At 43.5% G+C, this 24581-nt stretch overlaps 1 protein-coding gene across 13 annotated transcripts in view; it reads right to left on the reverse strand.

The window, feature by feature from the left end:
- yaf2 (YY1 associated factor 2) overlaps positions 1-23928 on the reverse strand; it is a 263378-nt gene extending 239450 nt beyond the window's left edge. The window contains exons 1-4 of one of the 13 annotated variants that reach the window (XM_072484382.1): positions 23809-23928; positions 22531-22656; positions 11928-12098; positions 4948-4989 (exon numbers count right to left, since the gene is read on the reverse strand). In XM_072484382.1, coding sequence (XP_072340483.1) covers positions 4948-4989; positions 11928-12098; positions 22531-22656; positions 23809-23876 — 407 coding nt within the window. In that variant the 5' untranslated portion in view covers positions 23877-23928. Of the gene's footprint in view, positions 1-4947; positions 4990-11927; positions 12099-22530; positions 22657-22917; positions 23063-23128; positions 23266-23302; positions 23662-23808 lie in introns of those variants that run through there. The other 12 variants (XM_072484386.1, XM_072484383.1, XM_072484385.1 and 9 more) reach the window with 12 other exon arrangements.
- Between the last annotated feature and the right edge of the window lie 653 nt (positions 23929-24581).

Genomic DNA, 24581 nt, shown 5'->3' on the forward strand with positions numbered 1-24581 from the left:
GGGCAAACGGGCAGTCTAACATCACAGCCTGTAGTGTTAGCATCTTCTAAATGAAGCTATACAATTTAATTGAACCTCTAAATCCTGCACAATCAATCATGAATCCACCGCATAAAAACTGGCAACAAGGTATGCAAACAGCATTTCTAGGCACCCAAGAAATAAATTTTGAGTACCCAATTAATTTTTTCAATTAAGGGGCAATTTAGCAACGTGGCCAATCCACCTACCCTGCACATCTTTTGGGTTGTGGGGGGTGGAAACCCAGGCAAACTTGTGGTATAATTTCTTGCCAGACCTTCTTGACCCAAGCGAAAAACACAACCACAAGTCAAAATTGGATTCCTGCCACTATCTCGCGTACAGACTGGACCGGTCTCCATCGTACAGACCCAAGTTGATATAATATGAAGAAGGCATACGGATCAGTTTTTGATGACAAGTACCAATCCACCAGAGGCAGAACCGACTGAGTCAATTCCAGCTGACCTGGACCTTCCTGAGAACCTGACACTAAATGAACCAATTGGGAAAAACGGCACCTCAATTGTGAATCAAACACCAAGTTGACCTCAAATCACTACGTCAACTCCGGTTAAGGTTGCAGGTTCGAGACTTTGCCAGGAAGGCGATACAGAGCTTCCCGTGGAGCCTGCTGGAGGAGGTGCTGACGACAGGGGGACTGGAGAAGGGGGTAGTGGTGGTGGTTTACGGGGCTATTTTGGAAGAGGAGAAGGCACTGCTGGAAGGGATCAAAGCAAAAGGGAGGAAGAGTTGGGAGAGGGTATGGAGGAGGGGTTCTGGTGTGAGGTGCTCCGGAGAGTGAGTGCCTCCACCTCGTGCGTGAGGTTGGGGCTGATGCAGCTGAAGGTGGTATGTAGAGCACACCTCATGAGGGCAAGGATGAGCTGGCTCTTTAAGGGGGTAGATGATGTGTGTGAACGTTGCGGGGGAGGTCCCGCAAACCACGTTCATATGTTTTGGTCCTGTCCAAAGCTGGAGGATTACTGGAAGGAGGTTTTTATGGTAATCTCTAAAGTGGTGCACGTGAAACTGGACCCCGGCCCTTGGGAGGCTATATTTGGGGTGTTGGACCAGCCTGGGTTGAAAATGGGTGTGGAGACAGATGTTGTAGCCTTTGCCTCGTTGATCGCCTGAAGGCAGATCCTGTTGGGATAGAGATGAACCTCTCCACCCTGTGCCCTGGCATGGCGGGGGAATCTGCTGGAATTCTTGACTCGTGAGACGGTCAAGTTTGAACTGAGGGGAAGGATGGAGGGGTTCTACAATTCATGGACGTTATTCATTATGCACTTTCAAGAATTGGATTACATCGGGCAGCACGGTGGCGCAGTGGTTAGCCCTGTTGCCTCACGGCGCCGAGGTCCCAGGTTCAATCCCGACTCTGGGTCACTGTCCGTGTGGAGCTTGCACATTCTCCCTGTGCTTGCGTGGGTTTCGCCCCCACAACCCAAAGATGTGCAGGCTAGGTGGATTGGCCACGCTAAATTGCCCCTTAATTGGAAAAAATGAATTGGCCACTCTAAATTTATTTTTAAAAAAGGATTGGATTACATCGAACATTAGGGTGGAGGGGGGGGGAACTATATATGTTAATGGTGACTATGGGCGATTCCTGATTCCTTTTTGTTATTTATTTATGTTAACATGCGGCCCGTTGTTTGGGGATTTGGTGGGAGGATGGGATTGTTGTTGCTGATAAGGGAATTGACATTGTATTCGTTATTGCTTACGGTTTGTTGGTGGGTGTAAATTTGGAAGAAAACGTGAAAAAAGAGAATTAAAATATGTTTTAAAACTCTGGGTAAGGTAACCACTGACGACGCTCACACCAAGCCAAAGACACCAAGTACTAAAAAGCAGAAGCCGAGATTCGCCGACAACCACACAGTGAATGACGACCTCTGGGACAAATTACTTATTGACTGTTGTTGATTGATTTATTGTTTATGTCGGCAATTGATTGTTATTGTTATAATGTTTATTGTGTCAGGGATGTTTGATTTAAAAGTGGACGAAATGTTGAGTATTCATAGTGTTTTAACTGTATCGTCACAAGCAGTTTTGTAGTTGAACAGGGGCACTTGAAGGGAATGATTGCGCGATGTCATCGCAGAGTACATCATCTGCTGTTTGCATGGGCAAACGGGCAGTCTAACATCACAGTTTTAACATCTTCTAATTAGTTAAACTTCAAGGCCTGCAGACTCAGTCTTGAATCCACGGCAAGAACTATATCTTATTTTATCTCAACATGGCTCCTGAAGTCTGCCCATGGTTGGTAATGGGTGATTTGGCATGAAGGTTGCCATGCAAAGCATGATGGGTTGGGTCATGGGTTGGCATTTAGTTGGGATAGGGAATATCAAGGGCCATGGTGAGGTGATGAGTCGGATCATGGCTTGACATGAGTCGACACTCAGTTGACAGAGAGGCTATAAAGAACCAGGGGGGTGAGTGAGAGTCATGGGTTGGTATGGAGGGTATGAGGGGCCATGGGGGCGAGTAGAGAGGCATAGGTTGGATTGTAGGTTAAGGGGGCATGAGGTTACAATGAGTTGGTATGGATGGCGTACGGGGAGTGTGGGGGAGATGAGGGAGCATGATGAGTGAGAGCTAGAGGGCTGTTTTTTTGTTTAACACTTTTTAATGCAGCTGGGTCAAAGTCGCAGAGCTAAGAAGCAGGCCATTTAACTAGACCGCCTCTACACACAGTAGCCCGTCGGTGCCTCCACACCGTTTCCAGGCATGGTTGGCACAATTCCAGTTAACATCATCCCCCGCTCCAAACACGAAAATCCACCAAGTTGGGGAAGTTTTCCTAGGTGGCGTTTGGGGAACTGGGAATTTTCCCAATCCGAACATCCAACTCAGGAACGGAAATTCAGCCCTTACTGCCTATCCGATTGCTGTGCCACATCAGAGGGAGTTAATGGTCAACCAAATTGATGTGGAAGTAGTCAGGTATGACAACAGGTTTCTTTCCCTAAAAATCCAAGGATTATCAATCAAACACCTTCATTGTCACTTTTACCACTGTTTACAGCATTCAAGTTGGTGTTAAATGAAATTTGACTGCTGTATGTGATGGATAATTAAAAATAAAAAAGTTAAACAGCCTCACCATTTTTAAAGAACACTGACAATCTCCATTTAGTAATAGACTCTCCCAACTTGTTAGCTGCTGCATATAACATCTCAGCACTGAGAAAACCTTATTATAATGGTGTGTGTTCAGTTAACAGAAACTGCTGGAAGACTCAACCTTGACTGAAATCAGCAGAGCTTTTTAAATAAGTACTATTGAACTGTGCAGAACAACCTGCACTCATATTATAAACGGTGCCTTTGTAATTTAATTCATATGGTAATGGAAACGTGGCAAGCATCATTTACTGATAGAAATGGCTGTCAATGATAAACACGGATGGTCTAAATTTTGGGAGGACTGCAAATTCATATTCTAAAAACTGCTGTGGTGGTCTGAACTCACTCTCGATCCATAGAATTCCTACAGTGAAGGAGGAGGCCATTCGGACCATCGAGTCTGCACCGACCCTCTGAACGAGCATTCTGCTTATCTATCTGTTCTATCCCCATAATCCCGCGCATTGATAATGGTCAATCCACCTATGGATTATCAATCCACCTCTTGATTACTAGTCCAGTAACACTGCACCAGAGGACCTGAAAATTAAGTGCCAGTTTTTCTTGCATCATCTTGCCATAAGACTAATTATAGGATGGCTAATTTAGCAAGCTAAAAGCTATTTTTCTAAAAACAATTACCTACTGCTACCATATGCTTCAACTGCCCCTTTTGTATAAATAGAAATAAAATATCAGCAATCCAGCTCCACCAATAAATTTCACAATACCCAGGAGCATAAGGAAACTGAGCCAATGATGGTAGCAATCCAAACTTCTGATTAGTTAAACAGGACTTTCTACATTCTAAGTAAGTTTCTCCCACCTAGATTGCAGCATTTACAGATATACTGGCTATGATGAGGTGTGTGGAAGATGAATTGAAAAATGGAGTTGAACAGTGAGTGTTGAAGTTTATTCTTGATTTTAAAAAAGGTCCATAACCGTGAAGGCTGTAAGTAATCTACTTAAAACTGCAGTGAGCTCTGATGTTTCCTTGGGCTAAATCACAAAGCAGATATGGTCTAGTTAATTATACTTGTAAGTAAATTAATCAAAGTAAATGATAACTGTGCAAAATACTGAATTTAGCACGTCAAATTTTAAACTGAAGTATGAATGGCCAACATTCATAAGCTTCATTGTGAAAACAAGTATTTGGCATACACCATCACTGTTACTGCAATAAACTCCATCGAGCTGCCATTACTTATAATGTCTGTTGGTAGTTAAGTATATGCAGCTAAGCCTGCAGATCACTTCAGGTCAAAATGTTTAATCGTTTAACAAGAAAACTGGATTTCATGGATTCACACTATAAACTTTCCAAACAAAGTCTTGTGTCAAATGAACAGCATGTACAATATGATATTTATTACTTGGCCAGTTGCACGTCAGCTATACAGTTATATAATATAACTGGGCGGCAACGATGGCCAGATCCACATTTGTTAAATATGGCCTCATGCATACCAGCCTCCCCAAACAGGCGCCGGAATGTGGCGACTAGGGGCTGTTCACAGTAACTTCATTTGAAGCCTACTTGTGACAATAAGCAATTTTCATTTCATTTCATGCAGGCCTTCATGTAGAATCAATGAAAGCTACATTGCTTTAAAATCGAGATAGATTCAATTTGCTGTTTGTAAACAAGAAGTTGGACATCATTATTAAATCAAAGTATTTCCAACTGACCCATCAATGTGACTAAAGCCAGCTAATTAAAGAATCCAAGATATGTGGGACAAGTTGGCTCAGAGATCCATCGCCATGACTTACCTTTGACATCCTGGTTGTTTTGCTGTCCTGCCATAGCACGGTCTGTAGCAAAGAAATAAGAATAGAAAGAGAATACATATATACAGTATATAAAAGCAGAAAGGATAGGAGAGAAAATGTATGCATTAGGAAAAGTACAAACAAAAATATAAAAAGCTCTCAACAAGAGCAGTGGGAATGGGCTTTTTGAAAGCTCAACAAATTGTTGTACCTGTCAATCACAGAAAGTCACAGGAAGCATAGTTGTGTCCCCAAGTTGGCCACCCTCGGTGCCAAGTAGAAGCAAAGCTTTGTCAAAAGTGTAAACTATTTGTTTTCACAAAGTTTGAATAGAAAATAAATACAAAATACATTTATGTACCCAGTGCACTGTTACAGGCCTATCCTCGCTGAGTAGAGAAGATGGGGAAAAGCACATCTACTTTAACACTAAATGAAAGAGCGCAGGTGTACAGCTTTTGAGTCCAACATTTATATCATTTAAAAAAAGATATTTTTATTGGCATTTGGTACTAGAAAAAAAAGAGGGAATTGCATATAAATAACAATCCAAACAACGGTAATGTTAAGTAACAAACTAGAAGCTACAACACATGAGTCCCTCACTGTTACCATAACCCCATCTGAGCATACATGTCTTTGAGCTGCATCAAGCTTAGCCCGGCGCAGAAGGAGGTGGAGTTGATCATAGACTTTACAGTGCAGAAGGAGGTCATTCGGCCCATCGAGTCTGCATCGGTCCCTAGAAAGAGCACCCCACTTAAGCACACACCTCCTCCACCCCATCCCCTTAACCCAGTAACCCCAATTCACCTTTTGTTTTGGACACTAAAGGCAATTCAGCATAGCCAATCCACCTAACCCGCACATCTTTGGACTGTGGGAGGAAACCAGAGCACCCTGAGGAAACCCACGCACACACGGGGAGAGCGTGCAGACTCCACACAAAGTGACCCAAGCCGGGAATCGAGTCTGGGACCCTGGAGCTGTGAAGCAACTGTGCTAACCACTATGCTACCATGCTGTGCCTCGATCCAGAGCCCTCCCCTATCTACATGCCCATTTCCTCCCCCCATTTCCATCGGTCTCATCCAGTGAGGTCCTGACATAAGTAATCTGTTGATGTCTTCACACTTGCCATCTCCTAACCAGTCCGGGTCTCTGGGGGAGCGTTTGTCTCCTTGCCCAGAAAGTCACGCAGCTGCGGGTGCCGAAGCTCATTCCCTTTCGGGAGTTAGTGCTTCTCTGAGTTCCCCCAGGATTGCCAGTCTGTCGCTCATTTTTATGTCCACGACCGTCAGTGTCCCTCTGTCCTGCCTCCATGTACCAAATGTGGCATCTATCCTTGCCAGTGTGAACCTGTGATTGTTGCAGATGGGGGGCCCCATGGATGTCTCGCCAAGTTCGAAGTGGCGCTTAAACTGGTTCCATGTTCTTAGGGTGGCTACTACCACTGGGCTCCTGGAGAGTGAGTGTGTGTATGTATGTATGTGGGAGCGGGGCAGGGAGTGGCAGGGTAGCCAGCGCTCAGAGGGGCGTGCCCTTGCAGGAGGCCTCCTCCATTCGGACTCTGCCTCTGGCTCCCTTAGCCACCCCCTCACCCTCTCACATTTGCCGCCCAGTGGTAAAATAGGTTTTGTAGGACAAGGCCTCCCACGTGCCACCCTTGCTGTAAAATAGACTTACGTACCCTCGGAACTGTTCACCCCCAGACAAGGCCATGTTTCACTTGTTCATCCTGGTGGTGAAGGATTTGGGAATGAAGATCTGAACATGAAAGGGAACCTATGCAACACATTCATTTTGACTGTCTGTAGGCTTCAAGCCAGCGAAAGAGGGACCCAGTCCCATCTTTGCTGGGCCCTCTTTACCTCCTCCAGCAGGCTGGAGAGCTTCCGTTTGTGGAGCCTCTCCCAGGTGTGGGCCATTTGGATTCCCAGATACCTGAACTTAGTCTGGGTTATTTTAACCAACAGTTCCTCCAGCTCCGCTCCTCCCTCTCGGAGGTTTACCGGGAAGGTTTTGATCTTTCACAGGTTGAGTTTGTAATTGGAGAAGGTGCCAAACTCCCAACGGAGAGCGGTTAGCTTTCCCATGCTGGCTAGGTGGTTCAACATGTAGAGCAGGAGATCCGCATAGAGTGAGACTCTTATGCTCTATGCCCCCTCTCCGAATGCCTGTCCACCAATCTGCGTGTGATAGCCAGCAGCTCGATTGCCAACGCAAACAGGAGTGGGGATATTGGACACCCTTGCCTTGTTCCCCTGTGCAGCTGGAAGTATTTGAAGCTGGTGTAGTACGTCCGTACACTCACCGTAGGAGCACTGTAAAGAAGCTTAACCCACATGGTGAACCTGCTCTGAACCCAAACCATTCAAGCACCTCCATGAGGTACCTCCTTTCAACTCAATCGAAGGCTTTCTCAGCGTCCAGGGAGATGATCACCTCTGGTGTCCTATCCCTGGATGGGGTCATTATTATGTTCAGCAGGCATCAGATGTTTGCTGTTAAATTTTCTGCCCTTAACAAACACGATCTGATAATCTGCGATCACTTCAGGTCGACAACTCTCCAGTTGTCTCGCCGGTGCTTTCACTAGGACTGACGCATCAGTACTTAAGAGAGAAATAGATTTGCATGATCGACACTCTTGTTGGGTCTTTGCCCTTTTTGATGCCTGGGCCACCCTGGGCGGGAGGGCCCACTGCGACAGTGAGTCGTTGAACATCTCCTGCAGGTGCATGGCCAGCGATGTTAATAATATTTTGGAAAAGTCTACTGGGAACCCATCTGGTCCCAGTGCTTTCCCTGACTGCATGGAGTTGATGCATTTCACTATTTCATCCAGCCCTAGCGATGCTTCCAGCCCTTGTTCCCCTACAACCGGTATTTCCAGTCTGTCGAGGGCTCGGAGGTGTATAGCCCTCTGTAAAAGTTTCGAAAGGCAATGTTGACCTAGTTTGGGCCCGATACCATCCTACCGTTTATGTCCCTAACTTGAGATCTCTCTTTAACGGCCACCTGTTTTCTCAACAACCTTTTGTATCATACACAAGATCCACCATCAACAGGGTTGAATTGTGTACTCAGAATACAACAAGAAAATACTTCAATTTTAAAATAAATTTGAGAGTATCCAATTCTTTCTTTTTCCAATTAAGTGGCAATTTAGCGTGGCCAATCCACCTACCCCGACCATCTTTGGGTTGTAGGGGTGAGGCCCGCGCAGACACTGGAAGAATGTGCAAACTCCATACGGACAGTGACCCGAGGCTGGAATCGAACCCGAGTCCTCGGCGCCATGAGGCAGCAGTGTTAACTATTGAATCACCGTGTCGCCCAAGAAATACTTCTTAACCATTCAAACTGTAGTCAGACTGAAGATTCTCAAACAGGACCAAGCATTTCAAACCACCAGAAGTGTAGGCATAATTAAGGTAATTGCAATCCAACTTTGAAATTTATTTTAAAATAGTCACATTCTCCTGTAAATTCAGCCAATCACGGCAATTGGCAGTATTTTCTTGCTCTTATTAAAACTGTAATAAGATGTGAGATTTCTAGCTTGATTTTACATTATTTTCAATCGGAAAGTAAAATAATGGTTTATATAAAATAAAAGCAGAAAATGCTGGAAAAACTAAGACTGGGCAGCCTTGTGGAGATAAATCAGAGTTAACGTTTCCGGTCGGTGATGAATTGACTAATAAAGTATCACAGAAATGGCCACAGATCTGAAACATTAACTCTGAACTTCTCTCCACAAATGCTAACCTTCTGAGTATTTCCAGCATTTTCTACTTTTATTTCTGATTTCTAATATGCCCAGTACAGGTATTTTTCTTTCACATTAGTGATAAATTAATGGTTGTTTAAAGGCATTTCTTAAATTTGCTCATGCAGGAGCCATTTCAGATGAGACATTTAGTCAAAGTAACAGAACAGTGGCACAAGTATAAACTGGTCCTGCAAAGGTGTTGGAATTTACGCTATTCTATATTATTTCAATTCTCTGGGATAAGTTTAATGTGACACTCTTTATATATTTGCCAATGTTCTCTTCTCCCCTCTTGTTGCGTTCCAGAGACACGAATCGCCCTCCAATAGTTCAGTCAAGTGACTACCTATTAGGTGTGAGCTCAAACTGGAACCGTTACCAACCTACATTCTCAGTAAGAGTCATTAAATAGATTATGCCGAGAGTCAATATCACTCAGATCAGCTAATTTAGCACAAGCTGGTAACCTGGTTGTGTAAGGTTTTGGCAGTCATATCTTTAGCATTTATAGCAACTGCTGCCTTCGGTAAGATTATGAGAGACATATAACCACTAACTATCAATGTTTATAATCTATCATTATTACAGTAAAACGCTACAGACCCTTTAATCTACTGATGGGACAAGACAGCTGAAGTTGGCAAGTAAAAAGTTTGGATTTTAAAAAAGGACTGTACTGTGGTTATGAAAACTCTTAAATCATTCAACCAGATATTTTATTTCATTTTTAACATTGAAACAAGACAGCTCAGCAATCAATCACAATGAAAATGTACGTAGTACAATATAGCTGGCGTTGAAAAAAAGAGAGAGAACCGACACGAGAGATGAAGATTAAATTCCAACGGGTTTGGCAATGAGCCATGCTCATCCAGACTCTCACCAAGTCTTACTTATCCAGAAAAGCTTGTACTCTTTGACTTAAACAAATTCCATGATCCTAATGGACCATTTTTATATCTTTGTACTTATTTATAAATCCTGCCACAGTCTCACTTCATCCCATCTCTCTGTAATCCTCTCCAGTCTTTGGCTTTCCAAGCCCCAAGACCATCAGAATCTGATATTCTGTGCCCTCTGCACCGCCAGTGATAGCACAGCCGTAACACATCTCAGCCCTATGCTCTGAAACTCCCTCCTTGGACATTCCACTTCTCGCCTTATCTCAAAACATTTTTCTTATAAACCTACTTTGCTGATCAATTCTTCGGTCATTTCTCATTACTCCATCAAAGGCTCTGTGATTGTTTCATTTTCCCTGTGAAGTGTAATGGGATATTTTTCTACATGAAAGTTACTACATAAATGCAACTTATGATTGTTGATGGCTCAGCAAATGTACCCAGCTAATAACAGAGGCAAACTAACCAGGAAGGACCCATGTTCAATCTAGAGTCAACACGGAGATGGATGATCAGGCAATTTCCTGGAGCCTATGTAACAATTTTTTCTTGATACGTAGTTGAGCATGGACGTCAGTTCACCATTGCATCACACTCAGCCAAGATCTTGTCTCCCAATCATTTAGCTCCTTGCTGATATTCAGTCAGTCAAAGATGACACATTTCCAAGACATACCCGAAGTCAACTGATACATGTTTAAATGCGTTCCTCAACAAGGAGGAATCAACACCTCAAAAAAGAGGGAATAAATTGGGTATAAATGTTTTGCAAGAAGCAATTAAATATAACAAAAACAAACCAAAGACTCTGGTTATAAAAAATCTCTATCATTGAGTATGTTACCTTAATGGTGATGAAGGAACCTAGAATTAAAGAGATCTAAATTAGCATGTGCAGCAATGATGCAGTTGGGGTCTTCAAATGAAGAGCAAAAAAATAACTCAAAGAGAATGTTCTTTGGAGAATGGTGCATAACTTTGGTGCACAAAGTTATGTCTAAGATTGCAGCAGAAAAACAATTAGCAAGATGAGAACAGTGCCAAGGTTGACAATTTTTCAAAAAAGGTTCTGATTGCTCAGCAACTTTATCATAGAATTTACAGTGCAGAAGGAGGCCATTCGGCCCATCGAGTCTGCACTGGCTCTTTGAAAGAGCACCCTACCCAAGCCCACACCTCCACCCTATCCCCATAACCCAGTAACCCCACCCAACACTAAGGGCAATTTTGGACACTAAGGGCAATTTAGCATGGCCAATCCACCTAACCTGCACATCTTTGGACTGTGGGAGGAAACCGGAGCACCCGGAGGAAACCCACGCAGACACGGGGAGGATGTGCAGACTCCACACAGACAGTGACCCAAGCCGGGAATCGAACCTGGGACCCTGGAGCTGTGAAGCAATTGTGCTATTCACCATGCTACCGTGCTGCCCAGTGAGTGACTCAGTCCAGTGACCAGCCAAGTCCCAGATTCATTTCTTGGCCAATGCTGAGTTCCTGCCCTCAGTTCTAAGGCTAGTGAGGACAAAGATCAGTTAGTATGCCTGCGCTTTATTATCTACTGACACGTACTGTAAAATGAGGATTTGTATTAAAATAAGTGAAAGTTTGCTCCAACTTCCCTCCCTATTGCAGAGATCATGTCCTTATTCACTGTTAAGACATGCACCCGAATAATGGTCACTTAGTTGAGATACCTGTGCAACCAAATTCCATTGCCCTTCTTTGCCTCTCTTCCTTCCTCTGCTCTACTCTAATAGCAGAATGTTTAACTGTTTTGGTTGTTCTCTCTGAAACGTCGGGAAGAGAAGAGGGAATAGAATAAATTGGCAGAAAGCAAATAGATAACAAACCGCTTGAACATCTTAAGGAAAACTACGTTATATTTCAAGTGTTCAAACAATTGCCAATCTTTTTGTTTTAAATCTGTCTTTTCCTTCCCACTCCCTCGGCATCCCATTTTCTTTCTAACTGGGTAGGAGAACTAGTCGGTGGCATTTCTCACATTCTTTGTTTATTTGTGCTCACTACCAGCCAGATGTACAACAGCCTTTGATGATTCCACACTGGAGCGAGGAGAAAGCATCAGATTTCCATCATGCATCTTCACCTAACGGAAGGACATACCACAAATAGGTTGGGAATAGGGACCTGGTGTACCAATGCATATTCTGTGTCCAAGAGAAACACTAATGCTCATTTCTAAATTGAAGAGTTATGAAAGAAGCAAGAGAGATGGCGATTGTTTGTAACAACTTAAAAAAAGTGTTTGGCTTGATTTGACATCAATAGCTTACCCGGGGCAGCACGGTAGCACAGTGGTTAGTACAGTTGCTTCACAACGCCAGGGACCCGGGTTCGATTCCCAGCTTGGGTCACTGTCTGTATGGAGTTTGCACGTTCTCCCTGTGTCTGCGTGGGTTTCCTCCGGGTTCTCCGGTTTCCTCCCACAAGTCCCGAAAGACGTGCTGTTGGGTGAATTGGACATTCTGAATTCTCCCTCTGTGTACCCGAACAGGTGCCGGATTGTGGCGACGAGGGGCTTTTTACAGTAACTTCATTGTAGTATTAATGTAAGCCTACTTGTGACAATAAAGATTATAATATATTATTAATCTATAGAAATATTTGTCTTGATCGGAACAAAGAAACCTGTGACATGCATGAATTGGAATTGCATATAAAAAAGGCCTGCCATGAAGCCTTACGGGAGAAACAGAAAATATTGCATTAATGAGAGGAAAATAATCTTCTGAACATTGCATATTAATACTATGTTTGAGGCCAATAAGGATAAAAAAAGATCAAAAGAAATGCATTTGGCCCATCAGATTTATTTATTTGAGACCTTATGTAATTCCAGGTATCAAAAACAATCCATTTGCATTCAATGTAGTTAAATACCGCAGAGTACGTCACAGGTGCATTGTGAAACATAATTTGACAGCAGTGTGACCAAGGCACGTGAATAGATCTTATAACAGGTGACCAAACGTTTGGTCAAAAAGATAGGTCTTTAAGATGAGTAGTAGAGGTTTAGGTTGTTAATTTCAAAGCCATACAAGGAAAAGCTGCTAATGGTGGGCTTAATATAATCAGGAATGCACAAGAGACTAGAAGTGGAAGAATACAGATTTTTCAGAGGGCTGGAGGCCTGGAGGGCATTAAAGAGCGAGGAAGGAGAGGGGCATTGAAGGCATTTTAACATCAGGATGATCATTTTAAATGTGCATCTTATACATCTGATAAACTGGAAATATTTCCAGCAAGTTTTACATGCTCGTAATGTGAGCACCGGAAATATCTGCTGTCTTGGAAGGCAGAAGACAAGGTTGAACAGTGTGGATGTGGAGATTGATTAATAATAAGGATAGGAGTGTGTTTCTGCAGAACTTTCTATCAGGTTACCAAAAATGTTAGGTAGATGCTGTTTGTATGTGTTCAGTGGAAGAAAGAGATATTATGGGCTTAATTTTCCTCCCTCCCTTTATTTCTTGTTTGGCTTCAAACTATGAATATTAGCTACAAATACAAATAAACTCTCACCACATTCTCTTGACTTTTAATGCAATAATTCCAAACTCCACACAAACTATTAATTAGCTCTCTCCAAATGATCTAAGTTGCCAATTTCCACGGAATTGCAGGTATTTTGATGCTACGGACTCATATCCTCTAATATCCAGGTTGAAATCTCCTGAACCTTATTCACGGAGGATATTACAGCCAGAGGAAAGAGACTTGTAATTCAACATTGTCAGCTGATTTGAACATGGATCTCCCCAAGAGTAGCTGAGAGAGAACATGTGCATATGCACTCCCTGTGTAGTCCCACATTTATCAGTTAACCTCCCCTCTGCTTATACCTTCTGTAATGCAGAGGTCTGCAACCAACGGTTATTACTTGCAGCAATAAAGCTAAAATAATCAGTCGCCATTTAGCAATAATTACATCCTTTTTTTTCCAAGGTAGGATTTTACATTGCAATTAACTGGCAAGTGCAATGCTATCAGTTGTCTTTTTACAGGAGTTTATTCTGGAGGAATTCTTAGAACTGGTAACATTTACTTCTGATCTTCAATTAATGCATTAAGTGCAAAATAAAAAACACACAAAATGAGACCACAGGTTGTTAAAAGAGAGCCAAGTCGTATTTACAAAAACAGCCTCTGGCCAAGTCTGCTCAAATTGGTTTAGTAGCTATCTGTATGTGGAATTTAAGGTCAGAACTGTAATTACTGCAGACAGTAAAAATAAAGTGCTTAATGCCATAAGAATTAAGCATCAAAACAGACATTTCAATAAGAGTGAAGCAATTACTATGTAAAACACCGACTTAATCAAACTGACAGTTTACTTCAGCATGGCAAAGTTCTCGAAATTAAAATGCAAAATTAAACAGTTCACAAAACAGCAATCATAGGATTTTTCTCCCATTAGCTTTTAGAACGATTGGCGCACTGATTTGTACTGTAATACAAAAGTACTCTCAACTGGTAATGTAAGTTTCTTGAAAAAGTTCCTTTGCTGGTATCATATATGAACCACACCCCACCACCTCCAACCCATTTAGCTCTTCCCAAGTGCAGATTCAAATGAGGTACCTTATACAGTGAATTTATAATGTAGACAAGTATTATAAAAGTAAGTCAAGATGCCTCAGAGGTTCCAGTCTCCTGATGCTAAATTGGGAGCAATGGTCTTACAACTAAAAGCTCTTGTTGTTCAAAATTGGATTTGACAGGCCTACTTTTAAACAGGATTCATTGGATAAAAATCATCCAATACCAAGTGGTTGCTGAAATCTGCAATTATGTCACACGTGTGCACTGAAAAAAATAGTAAAAAGGAGACCGCAACTGATAATACGCATTAATAGATCAACAGTGGCAGGCTGCAGTTATATGGTCTGTAACATATCCTGACAAGGTATATTAAAATCTGCCATAATGTAATGAAATGAAAATCGCTTATTGTCACAAGTAGGCTTCAAATGAAATTACTGTGAACAGCCCCTAGTCGCCACATTCCGGCGCCTGTTCGGGGAGGCTGGTATACTTTAGATCTTTACAACCAAGCTGAGAAGCTAAAATAAAACCATTTTAATATTTTGAACATAAAAATCTATAAATCACGCTGTTACACAAGTATATAACGTAAGTAGTTTTGTCAAAATTTAGAACATTAAAATCAGATTTCTTTCAAAAAGGCATCACTGCAATGTATCCTCAGTACTTTCCTTAGGTTAGAACTTTAGATACTGATGCCAAGATGTTTGACTTTTGACTGCAAAACTACAACTCATACCACATTTCATTTGAATCCTGGCACCATATTTATGACAAATCATTAAAATTTCAACAGTCCAGGCAGACATCATCAGTAATTCTCATGTACATTTACACTGGCCAGAGCCATAATTAAACCATGTTTAATACTGAACAGTTTATTAAATTTGCCACAGTTTCAATCAGTGCTCTTCCTCAAAAGAGTTCAATCAGTGTTCTTGTCATTGCACAGAACCCTACACTCCAAATGCAATCACAATGAGCTTGACCCAAGAAACTATATAAAAACTGTTAAGTCATAACTAATGTTCTCAACAAGATCTCAATTCAAATTCCTGAGAAAATGTTAATTCTTTTACTTGTTTTGTACCCATCAAGTTCAGGGATATCAGCATGATGAATGGAAGACTTTCAATTTGGCACCCAGTGTCACTATCAGTAACCCCAGAAAAAGAGCAACTCAGCTGAATGTAAAGCAAAGCTCATTTTAAACTAACATAAAATAAAAACATAAATTGCTGCAAAAACTCAGCAGGCCTGGCAGCATCTGTGGAGAGAAACAGAGTTAATGTTACCAGTATGGGCGGCATGACGGCACAGTGGTTAGCACTGCTGCCTCAGAGCTCCAGGGACCTGGGCCTCGGATGACTGCATGGGTGGAGTTTGCACTTTCTTCCAGTGTCTGTTTGGGTTTCCTCCGAGATGTGCAGGTTAGCTGGATTGGCTGTGCTAAATTGCCCTTTATTGTCCAAAAAGGATAGGTGGGGGTTACTGGGTTACAGGGATAGAATGAAGGTGTTGGCTTAAGTAGGGTGTTCTTTCCAAGGGCCAGTGCAGACTCGATGGGCCCAATGGCCTCCTTCTGCACTGTAGGGATTCTATGATTCTATAATATGACCCTCCTTCAGAACTGAAGTCATATTGGACTTGAAACGTGAACACTTTCTCTCTCCACAGATGTTGCCAGGCTTGCTGAATTTTTCCAACATTTTCTATTTTTATTTCAGATTTCCAGTATCTGCAATATTTTGCTTTTATTCACTTTACACCACTTGTCCAACAATGTCCCTCAGTGTTAATCTCTTTCCTAATGCATCAACGTGATTGGAAAACTCGGACTGGATTCCGAGTGCCAGAATTGAGTTGAGAGAGGATGGAGATAATTTTAACTTGAATAAAAAGGATTATTGGACATGCATAATGGGTGGCCAAACTGATATCACCAGTGTAACACCATCACGAAAAGTTAAAATAATCTCAAGATCCCTTACAATGTGATGTGGTGGGAAGGACACAATTCCTGGACTAGTTCAAACACACATTCCACAGTTGAAAACCAATACCTAAAATCACACTAATCCCCAAAAAAGGGAAGGATCCGGTGGAATGTGGGTCGTATAGACCCCATGTCACTATTGAACACGGATGTGAAAGTATTGGCTAAGTTGTTGGTGGAGAGGAGGGAGGACTGTGGCCCAGGGGTGGTGGCAGAAGATCAAACAGGCTTTGTGATGGACAGGCAGCTCGCGAGTAATACAAAACATCTGTAGAATGTGGTGATGAATCCATCGGGGGCTCTGGTACTAGAGGTTGTGGTGTCCATGGAGGCTGAGAAGACATTTGATCGGGTTGAGCGCCGGTACTTGGTTGAAGTCTTGGGAAGGTTTGGGCCGAGATTTGTGGCATGGGTGCGGTTGCTGCATGTGGCACCAAGAGTGCGGGTGAGGACAAATGATACGAGCTCACAAAGCTTTGACTTACACAGGGGTACGAGGCAGGGGTTCCCAATGTCGCCATTGCTGTTTGGTCATAGAATCATTGGCGATGGCTCTCAGGGGGTCAGCGGAGAGGTGGGGCATAAGGAAATGAAATGAAATGAAAATCGCTTATTGTCACAAGTAGGCTTCAAATGAAGTTACTGTGAAAAGCCCCTGGTCGCCACATTCCAGCGCCTGTTCGGGGAGGCTGGTACGGGAATCGAACCGTGCTGCTGGCCTGCCTTGGTCTGCTTTCAAAGCCAGCGATAATGAGGGACAGAGGGAGCATCGTGTGTTGTTCTATGCCGATCAAGTCTTGCTGTATGTTTTTGATCCGTTGGAGAGTGTGGGAAAGATTATGGGCCTGTTGTGAAGGTTTGGAGGGTTCTTAGGGTACAAGTTGAATGTAGGGAAAAGCGAGGTATTCCTGGTGAATGAGCTGGCACAGAGGGCTAATTTAGGGGGAGATGCCATTTACATAGCGAGATATAGGTTCAGATATTTGGGGATTCAGGTAGCGAGGGAATGGACGGGTCTCCATAAGTGGAATTTAACGAAGCTGCTGGAGGAGTCCAGGGAGGATCTTAGGAGGTGGGATACACTGCACTTAATGCTGGCGGGGAGGGTCCGTGGGGAAAATGAATATTCTGCCGAGGTACTTGTTTATCTTTCAGGCTCTCCCGATCTTTATACCAAAGGCCTTTTTTCGGAAAGTGGACACGATCATCTCGGACTTTGTATGGGCGGGGAAGGTGCCGAGGACCCTGCTACAGAGGCAGAGGCAGCAGGGGGTGTTTGCGTTTCTGAACTTGCTTCATTATTATTGGTCAGCAAATGTGGAGAAAGTGTGGCGGTGGTGGGAAGGAGAAGGGGTAGAATAGGTTAGGATGGAGGAGGAATCTTGAAAGGTGTCTAGTTTGAGTGCTGTGGTGATGGCAGCATTGCCAATGGCTCCGAGTAGATATTCAGGGAGCCCAGTGGTGCAGTCCACGGTAAAGATATGGAATCAGCTGAGGAGGCATTTTAGGATGAAAGAGGTGATGGTGCTAACGTCGCTGTTTGAGAATAGTGGGTTTAAGATGAGGGGGGGGGGATGGATAGTGTATATAGGAGGTGGAGGGAAGTGGGGCTGGTCCGAAGGATTTGTATTTGGAGGAAGGGTTCATCAGTCTGGAGGAGCTAAGGGAGAGGGTAGAGCTGCCGAGGGGGAGTGAGTTCAGGTATCTGCAGGTTAGGGACTTTGCACGAAAGGTCTAGAGGTGGTTCCCTAGGATGCCGGGATACACCCTGCTTGAGCGACTGCTGCTTCCAAATGTGGAAGGGGAGGTAAAAATTGGGGATAAATGTAAGTGGCTGGGGGTTCAGCGGTGAGTGGGTGGTGAAGATCAAGGAGAAATGGGAAGTAGAGTTGGGAATGGAGATCAATTGGAGAGTATGGAGTGAGGCACTGCGTAGGGTAAATTGGACGCCCTCATGTGCAAGGATGAGCCTGATACAGTTTAAGGTGGTGCACAGGGTGCATATGACTCGGGCGAGAATGAGTGTGTTCTTTAAGGAGGAAGCAGATGGGTGTGAGAGGTGTGGGCGGGGGCCAGCGAATCATGCGCACATGTTTTGGGGTTGCGAAAAATTGGTAAGATTCTGGGTGGGAGTGTTCGCGGTCTTAGCCAGGATAGTGGAGGAGGAGGTGGACCCAGGCCCTTTGGTGGCGATATTTGGGGTTTCAGAGAAGCCGGAGCTCATGGAGAGGAGGAAGATGGATTTAGTGGCCTTCGCCTCTCTGATTGCACGGCGGCGAATTTTGCTGGAGTGGTGGTCGGCATCGCCACCAGAGGTAGCGGCTTGGTTGGGTGACCGGTACAACTTCCTGCGATTACAGAAGATAAAGTATGAGTTAAGGGGCTCAGCAGGGGAGTTTGAGAAAAGGTGGGGGATGTTTGTGACCGGTGTTTGAGGAGCTGTTCGTCGCAGGGGGGTGGGGGGAGGGGGGAGTGAAAAAGGGGGAAAATCTGTACAGATTGTATCGTTGATTGTGGGGAGTTAGTTTCCCAGGGTGTTTTTTGCTGTAACCTGCTTTGATACACGTTTGTAATAAGATAAGTTTAAAAAAAAAAGAAAACCAATACCTAAATCCTCGCAACACCCAATTCCATATCATATATTTCATGCATCCAAATGGTAAAGTTTTTAAACTTATTAACTCTACTGAGACACCCTCAATAAAATGAAATTATGCAGGAATAAAGTGAAGAACAAGTTTCCTAAATAAGGTGAAATCAATCTCACGATTTACATAAAGCCCTTTTTAAAATTAATTTATGGGATGTGGGCATCGCTAGTTAGGCCAGCACTTATTACCCATCCCTAGTTGCCCTTAAGGTGGGGTGAGTTGCCATCTTGAACCGCTGCAGTCCTGGAGGTGTAGGTACACCCACTGTGCTGTTAGTGAGGGAGGTCCAGAATGTTGCCCCGGTGACAGTGAAGGAACAGTGATATATTTCCAAGTCAGGGTGGTGAGGGGAACCTCCAGCTGGTGGGGTTCCCAGGTACCTGCTGCTCTTGTCCTTCTAGGTGTGAGCGGTCGTGGGTTTGGAAGTTGTGTAAGGAATCTTGGTCAGTTCCTGCAACTGTATCTTGTAGATGGTACACACGGCTGCCACTGTTCATCGGTGTTGAAGCGTTTGAATGTTTGTGGAAGGGGGAGCAATCACGCGGGCTGCTTTGTCCTGGATGGTGTCAAGTTTCTTGAGTGTTGTTGGAGCTGCACTCATCCAGGCAAGTGGCGAGTATTCCATTACACTCTTGACTTGTGGAAGGCTTTGGGGGGGTCAGGTGGTGAGTCACCAGCCATACGATTCTTAGTCTTTGACCTGCCCTGGTAGCCACAATATTAATGTGGCTAGTCCAATCCAGTTTCTGATCAATGGTAACCCCCCCAGGACATTGATAGTGGGAGATTCAGCGATGGTAATGCTTTGAATGTCAAGGGGCGGTGGTTAGATCCTCTCTTTAGGAGATGGGCATTGCATGGCACTTATGTGGCACGAATATAACTTGCGACTTGTCAGCCCAAGCCTGGATATTGTCCAGGTCTTGCTGCATTTGGACATGGACTGCTTCATTATCGGAGGAGTAATGAATGGTGCTAAACATTGCGCAGTCATCCGCAAACATCCCCCACTTCTAACCTTATGATGGCTGGGCCTAGAACACTACCCTGAGGAACTCCGCTCAAAACACAGATAGATAGACTATAGGTAGACCCTTGAATCTGTACAGGCTCTCATTCAGATCATGGCTTCACTGTTCCTCAACACAATTTACATGATTCCATATCCCATGCTATTATTACCCAACAAATTTTGAAACCACTGCTTTAAATTTTAATTGGTCCACCAACCACAACCTTTTGAGCTCCAGTTTCCCACTACCTTCTGTGTGAAATGTTTCCCAATTTCATTGTTAAATGCCCAAACTCCAGTTTAGAATTATGTCCCCATCCTACATTCCTTGAGGATCTTTTCTGTGGGGTAGCTTTGCTTTAATTTTTAGAAGAATAAAAATCAAGAATAGAGCTTCCAACTTCCCTGATGACTCCTCGGGTCTATCTACGAGTAGTTAAGCTGTTAGTGACTAGGAAGGTCCGCACAGGGTGAGTCGAGATGCTGCTATTGCCTTTGCTGCCCCACAAATTAAGGAACTGAAAGAAAAAAAAATCAGTACCCCAGAATGTATTTCTGTGGTTTGCCTGTATAGATGAGCATGGTGGACAGAATTGGATTTGTTATGATGGAGGCAAATAGATGACTGAAACATGGTGCCAAGGCTCACATGTGAATAAGCGCCACTGGGGCAAGGTGCCATGCCAGTGATGGGCAACCCAGGCAAGTGAATGGGCCACATGGGTGGCCCTCCTTCATCTCAGTGGGCTGCAAGATTGAAATCAGGCTTGTTCATTACCATGGCCCCCATGAATAAGATTAAATGCAATTAATACAAGGTGAATATTTTGGAACAAGTTACAGAAAATAGTAATAGAACTATCAACTTTAAATGGTAAAAACAAAATAAATATTTCCACTTTGGAAGCAGAGGGAGCTCATGGCTCTCACAGTCAATGTTGTGTGCAATCAGCACAGGCCCTACTTGTCCGTGTTTGACATGTGTATCACTCCAGACACACCGGTAGGAAGAAAACTACACGGACAGAGATCAGCAGACTGTAGCAACCCTGTATGTGGGCAACAAAATGTCTCATGGACTGCACTGAAAACCCAGATGGGCCACATGTGGCTCCTGGGCTGCAGGTTGCCCACCACTGTGCCAGATGTGAAAACCCATGTGGACATGATCCAACAATGAATCAACCACTTCAAGGTATAAGGGAGAAAACAATGCACGTGCAGAACGGAACAAAAGCGTACTAGCACTTTTGCAATCAAATTCTCTCCAACTATCTGCCTCAATTAGCTAGAGAGGTACTGTAAAATGAACGGATAGGTCACACCTGTTGAACAAGACAAACACTTGACTTATACCAGGCAACTGAGTTACAAGTGATAATTTTGCAAAACAACAAACCCCTGAAACTCTGACTAAGCCATGGGCCAGGGCTTGCAAAAGCACTAACAAAAGTGCAGTCCGCATTTGTGATTTGCATTAATTCAGAAAGCTCACTAAAAAAGTTATTACAAAAGAGGGTGTCTCACTGTTTCTTAAACAGTTACAAAAAAAAGATCAATTTTTGTTTTCCTGATGGTTTTTGGCTATTTATTTAAAACATCCGAGTACTGATGCCATCACTGGGAGAACTGGCATGGAGTTACTGAACCAAATAGTGCATGGGAGCTGGTAAACACAAAGCTGAAGTGACATGAGCACTGAAGCATTCCAACTTAATGACTATGCCTAAGATAATTATTCAATTTTCTCAGGTTGGCCTCCTATTTGCTCCCAAATACTTTGTGTTTGATGAAAGAAAAACGTACAAATATTCAAGTTAATCGGAGTTCTTCATAAACACTTCCTATTAAGAACAAGTCCCGATGGCAACTCCCTCTTCGGTGATATATTTCAATAAGCCACCAATGCCTAAAGTAGCATTTTATGACCATTAAACTGAATGTGAAGGGGGGGGGGGGAGAAAGAGAGAGGGTTATGCTACTTATTGTGTGTTCAGTACAGGAAACCCTGTTTGTGTAAATATTCTGAATATAAATGTGTAACCCAATTGAATTTCACCCGAGTATAGTTTCAATCGGTACAAAGAATAAGCCCTCTTGTCTCCAGACTGAAGGGAGAACTGAAGATCCCAGGCAGGGAAGGCAAAATGTGGCAACAGAATACACCCTTCTCTAAACAGTTAATTTAAACAGATTCATTTGACTGAATCTATTAGTTATTATGCATTTTTAAAATAACAAATTCAATGATACATAATACAGATTTGAAAAGAAAACTATTAAGATACTTGAATCCTGAAGCTTTGGGGATAATTCTATTCAGGGGTAATATAGCCTTGTTTGTTTGGTCAAGTGGTTCAACTACCAGTTTTTGAAAACCAGAAATGTAACCATTCAGTAATGATCTGAGAACATCCCTAACGCAATAAGAAAGTCCAATTTCATTCATAGATCTCTGACGGTATAGCTTTAAATCTGCAATATTGATAATATTGTAACCGAATGCTTTAAAATAGTACATTTCAAATGACAAATGTAACCAAGACTGTAGAAATAAAGATCGCAACAACCCCCCCCCCCCCCCTCATCTCTCCGATCCCATTTACGACTGTGCAACGTTAATTTATTAATAGATAAAGAGATTAAATAAAAAAGGAACTGGGGAGACTCACCGTGTTGATGTGCCCTTCCTGACATCACACATACTGCATTTGAAAGCCTCTGCGCTGTTCTTGAACGTACAAACGCTACAGTCCCAGTATCCCTCGTCTGTGGAAGGCTTGGGCTGCCTTTTGGGTCTGTTTTGGACAACAAAAGGAATAGAAAGAGGAGGTGAAAAAATACATAGGTGCACCGGCTTATTGGCAAATAGTTAGCTTTTTTTTGTTGCTTCCCCCACCCCCCTCTCTCTCTCTTTTTCCTCCTCCTCCCCTAAAGACCTTCCTGGCAATCAGTGACGATCAAAAAGGAAAAAAAAGGGCCAGATCCTTTTGCTGCGAAACTGCAGCTCCCCATGTCAATTTCCCACGCACGCACGCACTGACTGTACTGTAACAAACCCGTCCGCCATGGCTGCTACATTGTATCGAGCTCTTGCAACATTTTGCTCCCCGAGCACCAGCTCCCATTCTGCGATCGGTCCATTTCCACAACACTTTAACAAAACACATTTAAGAGGGTTCCCTTTTACCCCCTCAAGGGGGGGGGGGGGGGGGTGGGAGGGGGAGAACGGGACGGACGAGGGGAGCGGAGAGTCGAAAAGTACTCTACCTGGTGGGACTCTTCTTGTCTCCCATAGCGGTTCAAGTCTTCTCTTATTATTGTATTTATTATTATTTGAAACCCCGTCTGAATGGCTCAGGGCTCCTCTGCTAGCGCCTGGATTCCCCCCCCCCCCTACCCCCACCCCCCCCCTTTACCACCCCCAGCTGTCCGGTGACTCGCCTCACGTGGCGTGCCGGGGGCCAACCAGCTCGCCAGGATCTTTATGAAACAGACACACGGTGCACAAGGCGGTAGGTTTGCATTGGCAGCAATGTTTTGCTGCCGTTTCTCACAGTGCCACCGGTTCCCAGGCACGGCAGCGGGAGGGAGTGTACAACAGAAACAAGCTTTGCTCCCATCAGTAGATCGTATTCGATGGCTTGCTGGTTCGGTTCGAAATTACTTTTCTTTTTCCGTATGGAAGAGGAAGCACTTATTCTTTCCCCACCCCCTCTGTCTCTCCCCATATGATGAAATGTAATGACATCAGCAGCCCGACTACAGGACATCAAGAGCGCAGCAATGAATGAATGTGGGCGCCAGAGTTTGTGCTCGATTGCCAGCATTGGGTGAACTGCCTGGGACAAAGCTGTCAGCACGGGGAAATATTACGGGCGAGATTTTTTTTTTTTTAAACGGGCTTTTGAAAATAACGTTTGCAAACCATGAAAGTTTAATTTACTTACAAAAAGTGAAATAGGTCACTTCTTTCAAACCGTGACGAGTGGGTTACGACGGATGAGTAAGACTGCATCTACTGAAAAAGGCTGGCGCAACTACGGTGATTTGCAACTGCTTAAAATACCGAAGAATAAACAGGGCACTAGACTCTTTTGTAACCAAGTCTACTTACTAGTCACTTCCTTACGTACCGAAGAGTAAGGTCACGTTCTTTATTGTGATCTCTGCAGACGCACCACGTGTTACACGACAAAGTTTTACCCAAAATGTTAAGCAGGACATCGTAAAGTTTCTTGGTGGTTCACTTGATGTTGGCATTTAGCCCATAAAGGCCTCAGTTGTGCTGATCACTGTCCTGAGTTGGCCAGGATGGTTTTGAACGGTGTCGCAACTGTCTTCTGCAAACTTGCCTTGGTCAAAAAACACAAGTGCATTTTCAATTCCTGATCATGAGCAAGAAACATTTCTGGGCTGGCATAGCAACAGGGCAATTAGAAAGTCAGAATAAGATGCTGTGTCAAATATGTATTTAAAAGATAGCTTCATGACTTTTGTGCAGGCATAGAAGGTACTATAGCCAAATTTGCAGATAATACTAAAATAGGTAGCAGAGTAAGTTGCAATGAGGAACTAAGAATTTTACAACTAGGTATAGATAGGTTAGGTGAGTGAGCCAAAACATGGCAAATAGAGTTTAACGTGGATAAGAATGAGATTATCCACTTTCATTGGAAAAATGGAGGTGCAACTTATGATCGAAATGGAGAGAAACCTCAGA

Source organism: Scyliorhinus torazame, chromosome 19 (assembly GCF_047496885.1).
Source record: "Scyliorhinus torazame isolate Kashiwa2021f chromosome 19, sScyTor2.1, whole genome shotgun sequence".
NCBI classification, from domain to species: domain Eukaryota; kingdom Metazoa; phylum Chordata; class Chondrichthyes; order Carcharhiniformes; family Scyliorhinidae; genus Scyliorhinus; species Scyliorhinus torazame.